Here is a 20,188-nt window from a genome sequence, read left to right as displayed (position 1 = left end):
TACATGCGCTATCATGCTGGGCATCAAAGAAAAACAAATGATGAAAAGCATGAAACTGAAGAAGAAGAAGAAGACTTTCATAAGCGATCTTATGTTCCCGCCCTCTCTCTATGATAATACACTTATTTAAGGACCCCCCCTGAATTGTAGATATTTCATATATTTCCTACCATGCTCCGATGCATGCAGTCACCACCATTTAAAATTTCATTCATCACTTCATGTACAGATAGAGTAATATCATCACAATCACACCATGCATATGCTTGAAAACAGTCGTCTAATACAACTAGAGGGCTATTAAATTAAAGGTTAATTTACAGCAATATAGACGCAAAAAAGATAGAATCAGTTATAAACTAGCTCCGATTCAAGGAGGAATCATCCTGAAATTCCAGGAGGAAACATCATACAGGCAAAGGATTAGAGGTTCTCCTTACCGTTCCTCAGCGCCTTCCTTTTTTCCTGTCTTGAAAAGAACAAGTTTCCTCGTAGTCGCGCCAAGAACAACGCACATGGATAACAATTGCATTTTCAAGAGGCCTCGTGATGATTAAGTAGCAACCACCGTCAATGTCCCAATTTTAACTTAATCACCAGAACCTTAATTAAGGACAGCTCAGGCTTGCATTTTAAACAGGAAGCGCCTTAGGAGCTGAGATGCACTCTTCCATCATATGAGTAAGGAGCCAATTCTAACAGCAACACTTGATTTTTCGACAGGAGCAACAGCAATTGAAAGAACAACCCCGTGAACAACATGAAAAGCAATGACACCAATGACATGAAGCCGATTCTTGACTCACTGGGGCAGACGGTGACTCCAGATGCTGCTGCCGCTGCTCAATACCTGCTTTCAGGGAACCATTTCTCATCCCATCTGCCAAACTGCAAAACCCCAAGAAATATAGATCATGAGATTACAAAGTGTTATTATAAAACTTGTTTTATAATGTAGATGAAATGGCAATAGTTGTGAATCATATATGAACATAAGTGACGTAATTGGTATTAATCATGGCGGTTGGAAAAAATTAACAAGACAGAATTTACTATTTTCTTGATTGTTATCGATTGACAATGAGAGAGAGGAGCATACGCAGAATATTTATGACAACACCATCCCTTTCGGCCACAGTTCCAATAATAGCAGAACGCCCAGCTACAATAAGAACACGAGCAGCTTGGCCACCTAAAGTAGCACCTTGGCCGTTTACAGTAGCAGAGCGCCCAGCTACAACTAGAAAAGTAGCAAAATGGCCATGCATATTTCTTCTTTCTTCTGCAACACAAAGGTATATTCCTCATTGACAAAGCATTAGGCTTGCGGAGTCCTAATTAATTAGGCACACACGTGAATATAATTGCAGAGTAAATCTAGACATCTTGTTTACATGCATGAAATACAAGCATGCCAAGTCCAGAGGCATTTCTGTCTGGACTGAATTCACACAAGAAGTCGCAAACATACAAGCATCCATGTATTCACTGTGTGCAATGTGAATGTAAACAAAGATATGGTATGGATATGTATATTATGCATGAATAACGAGAGTCCACCAGTCTTTATGCCCAATAGAAGTAATACGTAAAAGTTGAGCGCGCATGAATTATAGTATTCATGTGTTTGCATATAGAGAATGGGAGCAGCTTACATTGGAAAAGAAAAGGACTCGACACTGTCTCCACTTTCATATGAAAGGTTGGAAGTTCTAGGAGACTTCCAGGATACAGCTTGGTTTGGTTTATTTTCCTTATTTTGATATTCTGCGGGATCCTTGATAGTATTATCTGATATTCCATTTGCTCCACCCTTCTCTGTGTAGGTTTCCAAGGCAGGATCTGAAGACTGATTATCAGTGGCCACCATTGCTTTTGTAGCGGGTGGGCTGAACATGATCAATTCACCTGACTGTTTAATGTCTCCAGACAATCCCAGATCGCCCAACAATACAACATGGTCTCTGGAGAAACTATTGTTTCCTACGTGAATGCTAAACAATGATTCATTGGAAGCAACGCTCCAATCCATTGGTGCTGGACCTTTATTTCTTTCAAAGACGGATGATGGAATCCTAGAAGGATCATATCCTTCTGGTCGTTCCATGACTTGGAGAGGAGGGGATTGTGTTGGCGGCATGTTGTGCACCAGGGATTCGTGAGCGGCCTCAGAAACTGGGAATGTTAGCGTGCGATCTGAAGAGCCACGCTCACTTTCTTTTGATTTGTGAGAATTTTCAATGGAAGTATCATTCTCATGATCTTCTGATGCTGGTTGAGTAATCTCGTGAGCTTTGTTGGGTGAATCAAAATCAGTGCATGCTCCAGGGTCAGCGCTTTCTTTTGCGATCACATCAAATAGATCATACAATGATGAGCTAGATGAACTAAGGGATGAAGCAGAGGAAGGCGAGGAAGAGGAAGGACCTGACTTTACAAATGGAATGTAAAGATCCCCTTCTGTAGCAGTAAATTCCAGTTTTAACTCTCTTTGTTTGCTACTAACACATCCATTAATAAACTCGGGATTTGATTCTGAATTTTTACTGCTTTCGGTCCCAGCAATTTTCTCTGGGTCTCTCTGAAGCTTGTCACCACTCCCAACCCAAACACCAAGCTTTGGATATGTATCTTCATGATCCCTGGTTCCGCTCCCATCACTAACCTCTGGATATGATTCCGATTGCTTGCTGCTTCCGCTTCCATGTTCCAAGTCCATAACTGAAAAACATTAATCTGATCCAGCTTAGTTTTTAGTACTCTATTACTCTAGGAACCCTGCAGGATAAAGTTTTTGAGTATGAAAATGTGACAAAATTGAAGGTATCTCAATCTCACAATTTACCACACATACACAGCTAAGAGCTTGCTTGATGAAATGAAAACAATTTCTTTCACAGAGAGACCTATACACATGTAACTGTACAGGATACAATTAGCCGGGTAATATCAACAACTAATTAAAAAAAATGGAAAGATTTAATTCGCTGTGATACTCAGTTTAAGAAATTAAGAACCCATATATAACAAAATAAAATCAAATTCAAGGGAGAGGGAGAGGGAGAGGGAGAGGGGATTGGATAATTAATACATAAACAAGTACGATTCAAGTTTAGATATGGTAAAGTGCACCTCTACTAGTAATCTCTCTCTTCTTCCTCTCTTCTTTTCCTTTTGTTTTAATAATAAAAAAAAAACTATTTTCTTGCAATCTCCTTGACATGTATGCTAATTCACAAACACTATGAAACTAAACTGCCAACCACCAAATATAACATCTTTAAAATTCCGATAATTTCCACACAGATTAAAAGCCAATCGTATTCTGTTTGACGTCTTTTGTGCCACAACTTCGATCATAACAACTCAAACGCTAAATAAAATTCCTTTATATCTCATTTCCTTAATCCTCTTAAACGAAACAACATGCAAGAAGCAGCTCTGGCTATTCAACAAAACAAGAATAAGAGCTTACTTTTACGAATCATCCGCAGCTAATTATTCATTAATTAATTTGCTTCTCTCTATATCTATACTAAAATAACCAAACGAAAACAAAACGAAAAATCAAAGAAAAATCATTTGCAGTGATTTAAAGAATGTTCCGTACCTGAGATTTGATTTGAAAATGAACGGCCTAAATTGCTGTTGTTCTGAGAGATGAATCCCCCTCTTCTTTTTCTTGAGGTTTGTAGGTAGGAAATTAAGGAAGCAAGAAAGAAGGAGAACGGGAATCATCTGATGATACAAGGCTCTGCTATAGTTCAGGGATTTCTAACTAACTATGGAAATCTTTCGCGCCATCTTTCCTCCTCTTTCCAGTTAATGAAAGGGTACTTGGAGTTTATTTTTGGATTTTAATCTTGACTAATGGGAATGTGCCATGTCATCGAGTGAGGGGCTGTCAGGTCATTTTACATTTATACTTTCTAGTGGCCCTCTTTATACAGGGAAGGAACGGGATTGATTGGTTGTCAAAAAGGAAGAAATTCTCGCCGGAAAAAAATAAAAATGGCGGAAGAAGAAGAAGAAATAAAAGTGGAGGTAGTGAATCTGTAGATCGGATTTTGGATTTAGCCTCCTCCTCCTCCAGATCCAATTTTCCACTCTAGGTGGATGAACTAATCACGGGTTCTTCTTTTATATCATTTGATGAATGCTGTTATTTGCTTTTAGCAGACCAAGTTTTTAGTAAATGTTTCATCTCAAGAGAGTAATAAAAAAAATTCATATTAATTATCAAAACAACTGGAGCGAAGGTTTCACTGTTTAAATTAGGTTAATATATTTTTTAGATTGGGATGTTGCAAGTTTCACGTTGTGGCTCAAGTAGTTAGCGCGCGTTGTACATAACCGAGATCACTGTTTTGAGTCTGGACTCTCTGGACGTCGTATATCCTTTTAATCAACCACGAACCACGTGTTGTGCTTTCTTTTTAAGAAAAAATGATGAATGAAAATACATGGGCCAGGCTCATGAACCTTTCTTGGGCCTAGCCTAGCCAGTACAATTGGACTAACACTTTTGTTTTTGTTTTTTTAATTTTCATGTGTAAAATTTTTAATTTTTATATTTTTATTATATAATAAAAATATTAATTCAATTTATATGAATCTTAATAAGAAATATTAACTATTTATTAATCAAAAATCTTGGTTTGAATTTCTCAAGTTTGAAACATTATATTGAGTTATATATCTTTTTATTTTTGTAGTGATTTTATTATTTAATATGAGATTTTTTAATTAAATTTTATTATTTGATATTAAATTGATAATAAATAATAGAATTTATAATTTGAATTATGGATTTAAAAGATATATAAAATATTAATAAAAGAGTTGGGTTGATTTTTCAAGCTTAAACAGTTATACTAAATTTAATAATAATATCAACAAATTTTTAATAATCTATATATTATTTTTTTACTATGCAAGAAATTCAAATTCAGATGCAATCCGCAATGAAAACACCAGCAATAAACTAGTTTTCTCTATTAAAACAATGATTTTTTTTAATCTTTTAGTAAAGAGATTATTTTTCCTAAAGAAAAACAAGTATTAAGAGCGACATAGAAATATTTCTTGTGTGTGTGTATTTTCCTATCATACCGAAAGTAGCTTAATTTCCAGCTGTAATATTAAGTTTTTCGTGATGGTGAACGAGATATCAAAATTACAGACAACAATAGATAGATCTATATCAAATAGAATATTGAACGCGCGGGGCTGTAATGTGTCCTACAAAAACCCCAACATCCCCTTAAAATTCAAAATAAGAATCTTAATAATTCAGGAAATAAAATATACACTCCGGTTCCTTTTGTCATGGCGATCTATTATAAGTTTGTGAACCTATAAAATCCCAAGTATAATTATAACAATAATTAAAAAAAAAACTTGAAACCAACTTTTTTGGCTGTTCACAGCTTAAGAAGGAGTTGGGGATATTAAAAATATCAAGATATATAGATATGAGATAGTTATAGTTATTTTTTAAAATATTTTTTATTTTAAAAAATATATTAATATTTTTTTATTTTTTAAATATCATTTTTAAAATTAATATATTAAAATAATTTAAAAATATAAAAAATATATTAATTTAAAATAAAAAATAAATTTAAATTTTTTTAAAAACACTTTTTAAATATAATACCAAATACAATAGAGTTCCTATTATAATTTATCACGAAATCAATGAATATTTTAATACTAGTTCTCACTAATTCAACGGTAATTAGTTAACAATTCTTTGTTGTCAATCATGTTATACAATGTCTCTTTCTTTATTAAATTAGTTTTTATTTTTAAAAAATATTATTTTTCCATGTAAAACATTAAAATTAAACCAGATGATTTTTTTCAATCATAACATACTTCATGTATTTTTTTTAAAAATAACAGAAGTTATTTTTAAAAAGTGACTAGTTATAAAAATAAAAATATAAATAGAGCTACATTTTAAATTTATTTTTTAATAAAATTTTATATTTAAAATTATTTTGAATGTTGGGAATTGAGTTTTAAACAGAATTTAATATATAAAAATAATATAAAGATATTACTTATTTAATTTGCTATACTTAATGCTAAAACCGATTTTCTAAAAACGCTTATCCATTTTTTTCGAAAAACATTTGAATTAAATCTTATCTCGTATGAATTCAATTTTTTTAAATTAAATATTATAATTCAATTCAATTATAGCATAATTAATTACAAACCGCTTATAAAACGGAAGGTTTGAGTTTGTTTCGTCCGGCTGTGGGCAGCATATAAAATTCAGGCAGCGGGAGTGGCAAAAACGGCGCTGGCACATTTGCTTCTCTTTCATGGTTACTGCGAGAAAACACAGTTCTCATCGGCTGGATCTCTTTACAAAGAGAATAATCTTTTGCATTCTTTCTATCTCACCAGTTTCCACCCTGCAGCCTGGAAATTTAAACGATTTTTTCTTTTGAAAAGGGTACCAGTTCTCGTCTCTCCTTCCTGGGTTCATCTGTCATCATGCTGGTGTGTGTGTGGGTGTGTTCTTTCGTAGGCTTTCCTTTTATATCGATCAAAAACCTTGGAAGGAAGTAACGGGGTTTTGTCCTCTTATCTGTCTAATGTACAGTTTTTACAGAAATTGATGTCGTGGTAATGTTAATCATTACATGTGATTAGAAGCAAGAACTGTGGTGTAATTGATTCTTGCTCTTGTTTCTGTGGAGTTTTATTCTGGGTTTTAATAATTAAAGAAATTTGTTACTTTTCGCAGAGAGTAAGAGATGGCCTGTGTCAATTCTGGATTTCTTTTACTGAAACACCCATGAGTAATCACGTTTGCCCACCCTCACACATCACCATCCTCCTGAAATGTCAACTGCAGATTTATGTGCGTCAAAGTTTCAGTCTTTCGCTTTTTGATTATTCTTAGCTACCAGAAGGATTCGTTTTATCGCATTCATTATTAATTGAAGGATGTTACTTTCTTTCATGGGAACTGATGTGCATTTCAATTGATGAACTGATAGGGTTTATAATAATTATAAGCTGCTTTACTTTTCAGGTCTGTGTTTAACCCGGAAATGTAAGAAGAACATGGATAACTATTGCTGAATCTTTTTTGACTAACTCATATTTCATAGATTGGCGCATTAAAATCATCCAATGAGTGTTGGCCATCACCCTTCTACGAAATTTTGACTTGGCACCAAAAGAAGGAAAGTTGATGTCCAATGGAAGGATTCCAAGGTCTACATGCACCAGCTGGTGTTCCTGAACCTGCTTCTTCTCATGGCAATGTAAGGCTTAATTTAGATGGGTATGGTAATCGTGGGTCTGGCTTTCCAGGCCTAAAGAAGAGAGGTCATGGTCATGGAAATCGTTCATGGATAAAGATTGATCAGGATGGGAACTCAAAGATTTTGGAGCTTGACAAGGCCACCATAATGAGACATTGTTCTCTGCCTTCCAGGGATCTGCGCCTTTTGGACCCTCTTTTTATTTATCCCTCTACAATCTTAGGTCGGGAGAAGGCTATTGTGGTCAGTCTTGAACAGATTAGATGTATAATCACAGCGGATGAGGTTATCCTGATGAATTCCCTGGATGGATGTGTTGTCCAGTACATGTCAGAATTCTGCAAACGTCTTCAGAAAAATCGAGAACAAGCAGGTAAAGATATTTCTAATTTGGAACAGTTGTTTCTATGGCCTTGAAGCATTTGGTTGCTTTGTTGTAGGCAGATAGATGGAGTTTAAAACTTGAATTTCTTTTGATTAACTGGGCTTGAAACTGTAGAGCTTCTCGCTTGCAACAGTAGTTTGCTCAGTTCAATTTTTTTCAAACTGATTTCTGTTACTCACAATTATGACTATTTTTTACTTCTTGAAGTTTATAAAGTCATGCTGTACAAGCTGTATATAATTACTTTTGATTTGATTCAGAGGACTTGCCGTTTGAATTCAGAGCTCTGGAATTGGCTTTGGATCTAACTTGCATGTCTCTTGATGCTCAGGTATGCTAACAATACGAGCCACTAGCTATTAAGGAAAGTGTTTCCATCTTTTTCTGAACATGTTGCCCACGCACACTCACAGACCAATTAAGTAAAGCCCTTGAGCCTTTAGAAATCAATGATGTCATTGTGGAAAAAGAAGCCAGTCTTCCAATCAAAAGTTAATCTTGTAAAGATAATCCATGTACCAAGATTGTTTTCACTTGCCAAGATGACTTTCCACGTGGTATGGAATTGGCAATCTTAAATCAATGCCCTTTCTTAATATAAAATATTGTGGTTTTTGAAAGTTTGAGATGCTTGCAATGCAAGAATCGAACTTGATATTCCCTCTTTGCATCAAACTTATTGATGCTGGAAAAATAGAATTGGCATGTGCTGCAGTCAGTCTTTTCTGGTTTGACACTTTTAACTTATACTCGAGACCTGAAGACAGTTTTATTGCTGGTCTGATGTTTTTATCTTGTACTCTGAAAGAGGAGTAATTTCATGTGCTGTTACCTTAAGGGTGCATCACCTTTTCTCTTCTGCGGTACCTGTGTGGAGACTCAGCTTGCCTTTCATTAGTACTCTGGTTAAAATATTGTTGTTCTGTTGCCATTTGATAATTTTGGGCATGCACTGTATTGACCAGCCATGGTAGCTATTTGGTGCATACTATATCGTTTCATTGCATGATCAACTGATGCTGAGAAAGTTGAAGTTCACAACATCTTGGAGGGCCTAATTGAATCCCTCTCTGTTATAACATCCACTAGAATAAATACATATAGCTTATGAAAGAAAGAAAAATGGTTTAGGAGAGTTGAATATGTAAACTGCCTCTCAATGCTTTTGCATGCATGGTTGTTACTTGTCACTTGTTTTTGGATGGTGGATTTGACCAAATGCAGTTCTAGAAACTATGTGGGTTAAGAGTGGGCAGCCATTTAACAATAGCTTTATGTATGACGGAATTCTTGGGCTACAATTCAGACTGGTCGCTTTACGTAAATGTTCTAATGCTCAAGATCATTTTTCGAAACACCTCTCTCCCTGGAATTTGCTTTGGCAAACCAGTGGTAGTTAATGGGCCTTAGTATACACAATAAAAGCAATAGATCAACTGGCAGTTTGAAATTTGAAAAATTGTGGGTAACTTCCTCACATTCAGGAGTTTTGGGTTGATAGGTAAAAGATCTGGAATTGGAGGTATATCCGGTATTGGATGAACTAGCAACATCTATTAATACTCATAATCTGGAACGTGTCCGTAGACTCAAGGGCCACCTCCTTGCATTGACTCAGCGAGTTCAGAGGGTAAATTTAATCCTCTTATTTTCCCCTTTTCTCTTGGTTATCTATTGTCTTCTTCCGGTTTCTTCCTCCATATGTTAGCTTTGAGATTGAAATTGTAGGTCCATGATGAGATAGAACATCTCATGGATGATGATGGTGACATGGCTGAGATGTATCTGACAGAGAAAAGAGAGAGATCAGAAGCTTATGCTCTTGGTGATATGTATTTTCAAAATGATATTCCAAGTGAGGGCAGAGTGGTTTCAAAATCTGCCCCTGTTTCGCCAGTAAGGTCAATTAGTGGAGCCCAGAAATTGCAGAGAGCATTTAGCAATATAAGTCCAAGTAAACATGGAAGCTTGATGAGTTCATCCAGTAATGGCGAGAATATTGACCAACTTGAAATGTTACTTGAAGCATACTTTGCTGCTATCGACAACACTCTTAGCAAGTTGTTCTCGGTGTGTTCCTGCATAACATGTTTTTGAACTTATCTAGATTTTTGTATATGAGTTGCTGTGATTGGATAGTGCTTGCTAATTGATATCCTACAACTGACCTAAGGTATAAGGCATGCATGACTAAAATCAACCAATATTTTGATTTTGACAATCCACCAATTAAATCAGGATGCCCCTCTTGGCAGCAAGCTGAAACACACAACCAGCCCAGGTTACTTGGAAATTTTATAGGTTCTAAAATGGAAACTATGGTGTCTTAACATTAAAAGGATGCTTGTATTTCAAAGTAGGTGCGTAGTGATGTGCAATAATATTTACTGCATGATTATATTAATTGTTCTATAAACATTGCAGCTCAAAGAATACATAGATGACACAGAAGATCTGATCAACATTAAACTGGTAAGGGGTAATGATGACTTCTAATTTCTTTCTGTGCTTTTCATTTCCGTTTTTGATGATGAAAAAAACATGAGATATAAATTTTGTCTCATATATATACAGGGCAATGTCCAGAACCAACTGATTCAATTCGAGTTGCTTCTTACTGCTGCTACCTTTGTGACTACAATATTTGCTGTTGTGACAGGAATATTTGGGATGAACTTTGTAGCCTCAATTTTTGATTACCCGTATGCATTTAATTGGGTTCTGATTATAACTGGTCTTGCATGTGTATTCTTGTATTTTTGTTTCTTGTTTTATTTTAGATACAAGAAGGTCTTCCCATTATAAACTTCAGTTTATAGCACAGGCTGCTCCAATGGAGACAAACACTTGATTTCTTTCATAGAAACCCATGATTCAATTTGATTTTCTTCTCACTCTCTGGGTCAATTTATGCTCTTCCAAGATGACAGGGGCTTGTTCTATGATGGTAAGCATACATGCATTGCATGAGGTTCTCTATTGAGGTGTGTAAATGCTTGCTCAAGTCCATAATTTTGGAGGTCCTCATCAATGTGATACGAGGATCCAGTCTTCTGGCGGTTTGGCATCACATTTCTTATAAGGCAAATATCTGGCCTAGGGAAAGCACACTGTGCCTGGTCTGCAAGCGGCTTTGTTATACGTTTGATCCGAGGATCATCTCTGCTAATTGTAATTGGGATAGTGTATCAAGGGTTCGAGGCCTGTTTGCTTGTTAAAGTTCAGGCATAGCTCATGTACCCTGCGTCGAATGCAGGCTATTATGTGACAAGAAGCTCTGGATAAAATTGTCCATTTCAACAGTACAGCTATTCTCCTTTGAACTATAATGCTTGAAAAAAACTAGCAGCGTAGGCCTTTTCTATTGTAACACCATAGGCTCTTCTTTCCTGGTAAACAAAGCAACCACCTCCTACTATTGGAAGGACATTTTCTGGGTGAATTTATAGGGTAATAAGCTATGGGTGGCTTTGGAATTTCCGTGACTAAACTATTTTCCTCATATTGGATCCGGACAATTTGAGGAGAGGATAGTGCATGTTTTAGGATAAAATTGTACATTTTTCTTCGCTAGTATTATAGTGGTACTCAATTATCCCTGTTGGATCGATCATCAAGGACAGCATTTATTGAGAATTCAAGAGAACACTGTTGTTCTCGTGTTCAGTCTATCAGCTTTCCCTGATGTAGCGAATTGGTAGTGTACGCCATTGCCTTCACCAGTGAAGCTCGGGGATTGCTGTATAGATGATGATTCTACTTCACCATGCAAGTCCATCTTAGGGCTTGTGCTATCCGACTCCAAGGCATGTAACCTCTTCTGGCTATTTTCAAGTGCAGCCTCGAGTTCCATGATCCGGACTACCAGCCTTGATTGAATTACCTCATGAAGACGCAAGCTGAGCTCCTTATGTGATACGGCATAGTTCGCTGTATCAATGGGATTAGTAGAACTCCCACTTGCGTCATCGTCTGAATCGGATAAATCGTCAGGTTTCTTATGACCCTCGTCTGGGCTTAGATCTCCCTTAACATCAAGCTCAAAGTTGGGATCCATCTGCAGACAACAGCGCAAAACGAAGTGTAAATGCAATAAGAAACATGTTTAAATAGACTAGATATGCAACAGAAACTGGAACTTTGTTTAAACCAAGTACTGAATCATAACAGACAAGGTATAGCTAGGTCTTGACTTCTTATCACTCACTTAAACTAGATCCATCGAGTCTAACAAAATTACCTCAATTAAATCGAGCATTCTCTCTAAACTAGATGATTTCATGTTAAGCTCCAACCTCTCTAGTTCAGCTTCAAGCTCTGCCTCAATTTTACTCATTGCCTCGGAGTTCGCTGCCTTCTCATCGTCTGGCTCTCTGCCGTAAAATTTTATAGACTTACCCGATTCCTTTTTCGTGGAAACTTCACTTGATGCGCTGTTGCTTGGCTTTTCAGTTTTTCCCTGGAAGCTTGAACCCTCACTAACAAGTTCCTTCACTGTTAACTGGTCTTTAATTTTAAGTTCCTCGTTTAAATCCTGGACCAAGTTCTCATTCTGCTTCAACAATTCATTTAAGTAGTCCACTTCTCTTTTATTTGCGGCAACATGCGACACTATTCCAACAGTTATCCCCAGGAAGAAAAGAAGCATTCTATCATAAGACCCTGCAGAAAGGAAAGCCCGAAGCTCAAACAGAAGGAAAAGTTTACTTCAAAGGAAGACATGCAGCCATATAATCAGCATTTGGACTAAGAAACCAAATTCAATGGAACCAAAAACGTCAGAAATGAAAATGTAAAGCAACCTCATTGAGAACATGTGGAAAAGAACACAACCTTGTGAATAAAACAATCCACCAGTTACCCTTCTACCTGACCTGCTCAATCGCCTATACTGTCCCATGTCAAAATACTGCATCTGTTTTCTAGTAAGCATCAACGATCCCTTTTCTTTCTCTGACGGCATCTCTTGTCCAAAATCATGGCTACCTCTCATTATCCAGCTTCCAATCGGCGATAGCTGTGCCATTTCTATAGATGAAGATGGTAGTGAAGCATATTCATTTTCTTCAAATCCAATGTCTCCTCCATACAATTCAGGAGTGAGGATACTATCTGAAGAATCAAGGTTATTGATGTACCCTCTAGACCCATTCCCAAGTTGCCTGTCCGCTGTTAACCTTCGAAACGAACTCACTTCTCGTTCGATAGAATCAGGCAACAATTCACTAGATAAATAAAAAAAGTAACCCCTTCCATAAGGCCGATGACTCTGTAACTGTATTTCGCCTTTAGTAGCACTACTACTTGCAACCCCTATAAAATCTCTACCTAATGATTCATCTGTTGCTGAATGCTTGCAGACGCCTAATCTGCAAAAGGGGCAAGTTTGCTCCCGTATTCGTTGCAGTAAATTCCAGGACTGGGATTGGCTGTGAAAATAATCCAAAGAAAAGGATTCAAATGAGCGTTCTCTTAACCTTGCTGAAGAATTCTTGAAGTAATTAGCTTTTACTGCATATCCTGCACCAGCAGCTACGGCTACTACCCATAAATCCATAACCAGCCTTTCTCTTAACAAAGAAATCAATCAACAATAGACTCCAAGAACGACAATCAAGTTAGGATCTAAAATTAAAGCCACTAAATAACAAGTAGGCAGGGTTTATGAGAGAGCAAAAACCTAATGGAAGAAGAAACTGAACATACTTGTTTGAAAAATACAAGATCAAGACATCAACACAAAGGGAAACAAAGAGAAGCATTTTGCCAAAGAAAGATTCGTTCAATATTGCAGCTTTGGCTGGGGAAGAATGCAAACAAGATTTTGCGCCATGAAAAAGCCTTGAAAAGCACTCTTTGGCGCCATATGGTTCGACTTCTAGAATTCCAAGCCACTTAATTTTTTATCACCCAGGAAAAAAAATACACACGTAAATTGTTGATTGGTATCTTCTTGTTATCCATCTACTGACAAACAAAAAGAACGTGGCCTGGAATGTTCAATGCCCCGTCGCAGAAAATGTTATGGGCAGGTCATATCATGCGCTGAAACAGCAGGTCCTTTTATTATATCATCTATCACCAACAAATGCTACCAATAATATGGCCTAATTAGGAATCCAGACAGTACTTCGAGCAAAAAAAGAAAAATGCTAACTATAAAACATGAAGAAATATAGACTGGAATCAAATGAAGGCCAGGCGAACACTTTCACGATCAGACGGTAAGTTAATCTAGCGACATCAAACATTTGACGAGTTGGGTGAAATTGTCATCTCACCCCCTCCAAGAAAAAAAAACACCAAGCGTACCGCACATGGACACGGGCCACTAATTGGATTTGGATTATTTGATACAAATAAGGTTTTTATTTTATAAATAAATTGCTGAAATTGTAGGTATTTACCGGTCTTCATGGTCGTATATAAATGAATTTGTAAATCAGAGCAACTGCCTCTTGACATTTTTCAGTCTTGTGATTTTTGTAATTTAATGGTTACTGCTTTTTCATTTTTTTTCAAAAAGAAGAAAAAAGAAAATGAAATACGAGTCAGGGAGGATGTTTTATTCAGAGCACTAAATGACTATTATATGATTATACAACACACAGCAAAAGGCCAGCGTTCTACAACAAAAAACTACAAATCCACAAACAATGCTCAAAGAATTTTCTTCATCAATGCAGGTCAAGATGCTAGGGTCATGCTTGGGCGGCTGTCCACGGTGCAGACCGTGATGTTTCTGCAGCCCCGAGATATCTTGAAAGAGTCATAAACCTTCCCATCCCTGCTTTTCTTGTACTCCAACAACAAATCCGTAATCGTGGTCTATAAAGTAACTCCAAGTAGTAGTACTGGTGGTGAAATCTGCAACGCTTGCTCCTCCTCCACCCGCAACATGTATTGTTCCATTTAAGGTGCCCTTATAGTGGGATTTCTCTTTGCTTGTGCAAATATTCTATGGCAATAAACAGGAAAAACAAAATTAGGTCCAATGGTAAGTGAGGTGTTGAGTATATAAATCCAGGTTGCAGGTTCATTTGACAATACTTGACATACATAAACATCGAGTAAATTGACAATTTTTACTAGAAATAAACTGACGTTGAGAGCCTGTTGTGCACTCACTTATTGCTTACAGGCTTGGACTGCCAGGCTTAGCACTTTTAAATTGAAATGCCTTCACTTTCAGATTAATGCAGATAAAGCAAAGGGAAATAACATGCTCAAGTGTCACAAGTGGAACTTTTTTGCATATCTGGTAAATGGGACATGTCCTTTCATAATTGTGAGCATGACCGTATATGGTTATATCAACCCTGTACTTATGCCAAAGTTTTTGCAGGCTCTCCCTTCCCATAGGTTCCTCGAATGATCCTTCGTCAGCGTAAAAGGTGGAAGAAGAACAACCAAGCACCCGATGCACAAGGAAAATTAGCCAGGGTTGCTTTTGTCTATCAACAGAAGCAAGGCAGTGCTCAATAAATTTGTATTGCTCTGTTCCCTCCCGGCTCCCTCCAATCATGTTCTGTATCAGCTATGCAAAATCTGAACATGCCATAATCAGTGGAATACCTGGAAGCAGGGATACAGAGGATCAGCATATCCACTAAGCATTGCAGCAGAAACTAGGAATCCATTAATGGCATGTTCTTCTAGGATAAGAAAAAATAACTGAAATGTCTAAGAAAAAACCTCAGAATAACAGATTCCACTGAGGAAGAAACCAAAGAAGCCACAGTTTTTTTGTTCTTTGTTTACCATTAAAGAGGTTTGAACTAAATTAGAAGTGAGAATAATCATAACACATTCGAGGTTAATTATATTAAAGTTTGTTCTGAAAAATTTCCCATACCAGAAATTAGCTCTGTTCTCAGCAGGGACATAGAACATTGTCTCAGCCAACACACCACATTCTCCTCCAGAATCCAAGTTTCCATATAAGGATCCAGTTCCTGGCCAGTCACGCTCATGGTTACCACTGAAATAATACAACGAAAATCACCATATAAGATGAAGAAGGTGAATAATACAAGCAGAAAAAAAAATTGTGACAAACCTTGCAACCATGTAAGGAACAGTTGATGCAATTGGCTCAACCTGTGCAGTAAACTGGTCCCATAGAAAGATACCCATTTGCATAGCATATATCGCCAATGTGGAAGACAATATCAATGTTTTTCAAGTCTTGAATAAGCTGCTTGGTGGTGTTAAGGGAGCCTCGCTGGTAATTGTTATATTCATTGGAGCCATCAGCTTCATCCTGCAAAGTAAAAAGTACTTCATAAAGTGCACCAATGCTTGTGCAATGATTTGCTTACTATCTCTAATCATTCAAAAAAAAACAAAGGAAAAGCTTTACACTCCTTGAAACTGTGAAAGAAGATATAGCTTTATGGCATACAGTGACGTTGACACAAGTATAAAGTTATTGAAGAAAGATATCAGTAATCTATGTCATTTAGACACGATAATGATGCATATTTTCTTAAAGGAGTGAGAAAAATATAAATTGGAAAATTAAAAAAAGAAAGTTATGTGTGTTGGGGCACCAAATCCAGAAATGTTATTTAAAAATTGCAACATCAGTGTGCATATCTTGCAAGTTATTAATGTTCCTGATGAGAATATCTGTTAAGGATGCGATTCTATATTTAGATATGCATAATATTTGGGAGAAAATTTCAACCTTTCCCATGTCTCCAAAAATAACAACACATTGTACAGAACTTTGACCAGGATATGGAGATGCTCTAAACTGGTACTCTTGACTCCAAACGTATGTACCATTGAATAATTTATGCCCAAGCTTGTATGTATACCTGCATAATCAATAAGGCAGTAGATCTTTAACACAGTGCTAATCTTGTTCAGATGATTAGTTTTGAAATGCTCATAATATTAGATGTGAGGTAGCTTTCTTTACTATCCTCTAAGTGCTCTATTGGAAACCATCACTTCATCAAACAATTCTAAAAACCAAAAATATTTGTATATAACTAATGCAGCTCGTGCATGCATAATAAATGACGTTAATCCATTCCTATCAACAGAGCTTGGCCATTTATTATTTCAAGAGAAGTTAGCACACCAGAAATCAACATTGGTCCACAGAACATTGTAATTTGCAATAAGGTATGACATACACAGCATGGGGCCATAACTCCTTCAGAAAACTTGTGTGTATAAATCCAGGATCACGCCACCCAACCGTCCTTGCTGGTGCACCTGCCCATATACATCTGACAAGGTGAATCATCTATCCATGGAAAAGAAGCAATCAAAACGTTTTTAAGAAAGCCAACCATATGGTAAACATTAAAAGATCTAGAGAACAACCAAGTTAAAGGTGCAAGCTCAGATAATTAGGATTAAACTAAATTGATAAATTTTTACCAATATGCTAACCAACTCAACATAATGCAGCTAAATCTGTTGGAGTGGTTTTTTCTATTTTCCAGTAAAAAAAGAGACAGCATAGCATCTCTGACATGCCAATTCTAGCTGATGTACACTTCTTTGCATAGATAATCGTAACCAAGATAGACAAAGGGCTTTCATTCTAAGTTCACTTTTAGCCAGATCTAAGTTCACAATGTAAAAGAGCCACCCACCACACAAGCTGTTACGATCAAAAGTCAGTGTCCCAGCCAGGGAATGCATACGATCACCATCTTTTCGACCCCATTCAACAAAGGGTTCTGCCTCATTTATCCCATATCTACTTGTCCATGTTACAGTCATCTGAGTTTGAAGTTCAGAACAAAGTTAAAATGTCGAAGAAGAGTTAGCTTGACTACAATATAAAATATATTGTATAAACTGAGGCGACAATGAAAAGATCCTTGATTTCTAAAAGCTTGCAACATTCATGAATAATTCATCAAAAAATGTGATAATAAAAGCCCTGTGCTGTTTCAAGTTTTTATACATGCAACGAAGAACTTCAGATTCTCCTCTGTATCACATGTGAACTTTTGGATAGAAACGAAAGGAAAATTAGGCTTACTTCATTCCATATCTTTCCTTGTGCTAAGCGTGGGTAAACTGGTGCATTTGGATTGGTAAAAGCAACTTTATTTGATACTGCCATCAGCTTGGGCTATATGAAAGAACAGATAATTAGATCAAATTTGCAGCATGATTAACCATGGTGGAATGCAACCAAAAAACTATACTCATCAAATAAATTTGAGATTATGGATAACAGCGAAACAGTGAGAAAAAAAGTGCACATATTCAACCAAAATATTTTCCAAATAAATGCTTGCATCCTTAAGGCCTTCCAGCTGATACTTCAAAATAGAAGGAAATGTGTAAGAATCAAACTCCTACATGCAGCAGTGAGAGACTAACATACCAACAATCTCCCACACACACACAAAGTAACATTAGTTAAGCTTGTGATACAATGATGGAAAGCGATTATTATACTGTTCTTCCTTGCATGAGCTCCGCAGAAGTGAATTAGGAAGGAAGTTTTACACAACAGAATTGAAATATGAAAAGAACATTAGTTGGAAAATCAATCATTGGTGCCAATTACTTAATGTGGAATTATTTATTTATCACCTTACAAGTAAAGAGAGCATAGAAAGTCAGAAGCATGCATTTGATAAACCTCCAAAAAAAAGCACAAAAGAGAAACCTGATCTCTGGTTAATTAACTGAAGCCTCAACGACCCCTTTCCTGTTTTTCTGTATCCTGGACTACTGTAGTTTGCATACTGATACCGCAAGATTAATCAAGTGTATTGGTATCCCTTATCACTTCAAGAAAGAGATACATTAAAGAGCAAAAATCTCGCGGCAGGGAGGCCAGGATGAACCTTAATAGGTGCGGTACACAAAAATGAAGGAGCTAACTTCGAGCCATCATCAGGGGTGCAGGTGGAGGCACTGGAAATTGATAAAAAGTAAGCACTGTCAAATCGGTACATGATGTGTTGAATTTATTCAAACACTCACCAGTCCCAGATTTTGAAAATAGCAAAAATCAAGAAGCCGGGCCAGTTTCAAAATGCAAAAAATCCGTAACCTGAAATCAGCAGGAGAAAACATTCCTATCCAGTCATCAATTGATGGGTTTGGAGAAGCATACTCCAATGTCACCCACTCAAAATTTTGCCCCTACAACAGTGAAAGAAATTTTCAATCGCATAACAAATTGTTTTCTCCATAGTGTTAGACCTCGGTCATCGCATCACTCAATTCAAAACCCAAATCCATATCAGTCACCAAAATATACACATAACAAGGACCCAACTTGCAATAAAAATAAGAAGCTTCGTTCATATATGGAAGCTGAATAAAAGAACCGGTGCTGCAAAAGCCTACCTTGAGTCCAAGAATTGAAGGAGATACTTTAACATAAGCATTTTCACTAAGATGAAGTTCTGTGCTTTGAACAACAATTCTTGAAAGAGGCTGCTCTCCATGTGAAGTTGTCACTCGTAGAAGAGTTGGGAGAACCAAGAAAAATGCAAAGAATACAAGTCCTAATCCTCTCATCATCGGAACCCAATATCTGCCAGTTCAAAGAAAAAAAAATCAATCCATAAAAAATGATAAGCTATCCTGTAAAACAACTCATGAGATGAGGTTATTTTTTAAACAATGACAGAAAGACTAACCCAGCAGTACTGTGAATATATAAAGTAACGTTAGGACTGAACTATAATCAAGCAAAAGAAATGAAGTAAACAAATCACTAACCTGTAAAACAAGACCAATTTGCTAGTTAACGTATAGTAAAACATAAAAGAAAGAATAAAAGGGTCGCAGCTTTGATTGAATATGAATGGAGTAAGCAAGTAGGAGGAGAATGTGGAGGGGTGGGAATTGAGATGGCAAATTATAGCAGTTGTAGGGTAAATATGAACAGGCTTGAAATCTTCTTTTGGAGATTCCAGTAACTTTCCGATAATGGTGGGCAGAACCACAACCGTGTCGGGGCTGCCTGGCCGGAGAACTATATCGCCAGGTGCATGAGACGGGGCGTGGACACCACCGCCCCCCCGCCCCCAAAATAAGGGCCACGCTAAAGTGAGAATTAGGCGCGCCTTTTTTCTCTTTATTTTATATATATAAAAAAAAGTTAGCTGGTAGTGCCTTTTATTCCGTTATTTATTCTGTTATTAGAATGGGATAAAATCAAAAGTTATGCTTTGAAGTTACATGAAGTTTTTCTTTTCGTTTTTTTTTTTTTTTTATGGGGGTGGGGAATCATTGCTTAGAAGCCAAGTATGAGCAGTATATTATTCTAAGACCATAATTCTGTCTCAGTGTTAAACTGGTATATATGTGATTTTTATGATAGAATGATATTTTATATTTATGATTTCGAGCAATTAACCTAAAAAATTATCAGGTTTAATAATAATATCTAAAAAATATGTTAATAAAAAAATTATTAAATTTAATAAAATACCAAAAAAATTCTAAAACCTATTTTTTTATATATATATTTAAAAAAAATTTGGTGGCCCGGAATAGAAGCCAGCATACAGACTAG

At 36.5% G+C, this 20,188-nt stretch overlaps 4 protein-coding genes across 5 annotated transcripts; 1 reads left to right on the top strand and 3 right to left on the bottom strand.

The window, feature by feature from the left end:
- Positions 1-695: 695 nt before the first annotated feature.
- On the bottom strand, positions 696-2,510 carry LOC105128110 (uncharacterized). The gene is made up of 4 exons (XM_011029636.1): positions 2,507-2,510; positions 1,656-2,427; positions 1,100-1,282; positions 696-888 (listed from the first exon to the last, which is right to left on the bottom strand). Exons 1-4 carry the CDS (start codon positions 2,508-2,510, stop codon positions 696-698), a joined length of 1,152 nt encoding a protein of 383 aa, XP_011027938.1.
- A 4,693-nt stretch (positions 2,511-7,203) lies between these two features.
- LOC105121656 (magnesium transporter MRS2-5-like) lies at positions 7,204-10,568 on the top strand. The gene is made up of 6 exons (XM_011020390.1): positions 7,204-7,662; positions 7,935-8,005; positions 9,176-9,304; positions 9,403-9,744; positions 10,099-10,146; positions 10,249-10,568. Exons 1-6 carry the CDS (start codon positions 7,224-7,226, stop codon positions 10,477-10,479), a joined length of 1,260 nt encoding a protein of 419 aa, XP_011018692.1. The 5' UTR covers positions 7,204-7,223; the 3' UTR covers positions 10,480-10,568.
- Positions 10,569-10,937: 369 nt separating this feature from the next.
- On the bottom strand, positions 10,938-13,578 carry LOC105121650 (uncharacterized). 2 transcript variants are annotated; one of them, XM_011020387.1, is made up of 4 exons: positions 12,508-13,578; positions 12,194-12,336; positions 11,915-12,160; positions 10,938-11,731 (listed from the first exon to the last, which is right to left on the bottom strand). In XM_011020387.1, exons 1-4 carry the CDS (start codon positions 13,229-13,231, stop codon positions 11,312-11,314), a joined length of 1,533 nt encoding a protein of 510 aa, XP_011018689.1. In that variant the 5' UTR covers positions 13,232-13,578; the 3' UTR covers positions 10,938-11,311. The 2 variants fall into 2 exon arrangements, with proteins under 2 accessions (XP_011018689.1, XP_011018687.1); XM_011020385.1 differs by having other exon boundaries at positions 11,915-12,163; positions 12,197-12,336.
- Positions 13,579-14,214: 636 nt separating this feature from the next.
- LOC105121641 (probable inactive purple acid phosphatase 1) lies at positions 14,215-19,710 on the bottom strand. Its single transcript, XM_011020374.1, is given in 16 exon segments — positions 14,215-14,485; positions 14,487-14,632; positions 14,933-15,190; positions 15,192-15,249; positions 15,530-15,655; positions 15,734-15,796; positions 15,798-15,937; positions 16,364-16,496; positions 16,821-16,902; positions 17,289-17,418; positions 17,684-17,776; positions 18,285-18,407; positions 18,504-18,573; positions 18,713-18,804; positions 19,012-19,201; positions 19,390-19,710. Coding segments are annotated over 16 exon segments (1,872 nt in total). The 5' UTR covers positions 19,434-19,710; the 3' UTR covers positions 14,215-14,361.
- Between the last annotated feature and the right edge of the window lie 478 nt (positions 19,711-20,188).

This window comes from Populus euphratica, unplaced genomic scaffold (genome assembly GCF_000495115.2).
Source record: "Populus euphratica unplaced genomic scaffold, PopEup_1.0 scaffold1.1, whole genome shotgun sequence".
Classification (NCBI taxonomy): domain Eukaryota; kingdom Viridiplantae; phylum Streptophyta; class Magnoliopsida; order Malpighiales; family Salicaceae; genus Populus; species Populus euphratica.
The sequence above is the reverse complement of the archived record's forward strand: the minus strand, read 5'-3'. Positions and strand labels throughout refer to the sequence as shown.

Excerpts from the sequence above, each read along its gene's own strand:
- LOC105121656 (XM_011020390.1), top strand. The coding sequence starts at position 7,224 with ATGGAAGGATTCCAAGGTCTACATGCACCAGCTGGTGTTCCTGAACCT. Across the intron at positions 7,663-7,934 it reads GAAAAATCGAGAACAAGCAG|AGGACTTGCCGTTTGAATTC; the intron begins GTAAAGATATTT and ends GATTTGATTCAG. Across the intron at positions 10,147-10,248 it reads ATCTGATCAACATTAAACTG|GGCAATGTCCAGAACCAACT; the intron begins GTAAGGGGTAAT and ends ATATATATACAG.
- LOC105128110 (XM_011029636.1), bottom strand. Across the intron at positions 1,283-1,655 it reads GAGTCCTTTTCTTTTCCAAT|AAGAAAGAAGAAATATGCAT; the intron begins GTAAGCTGCTCC and ends TTTGTGTTGCAG. Across the intron at positions 889-1,099 it reads TGTTGTCATAAATATTCTGC|TTTGGCAGATGGGATGAGAA; the intron begins GTATGCTCCTCT and ends GGGGTTTTGCAG.
- LOC105121650 (XM_011020387.1), bottom strand. The coding sequence starts at position 13,231 with ATGGATTTATGGGTAGTAGCCGTAGCTGCTGGTGCAGGATATGCAGTA. Across the intron at positions 12,337-12,507 it reads TGGATTGTTTTATTCACAAG|GGTCTTATGATAGAATGCTT; the intron begins GTTGTGTTCTTT and ends TCCTTTCTGCAG. Across the intron at positions 12,161-12,193 it reads TCCAGGATTTAAACGAGGAA|CTTGTTAGTGAGGGTTCAAG; the intron begins CTTAAAATTAAA and ends ACAGTGAAGGAA.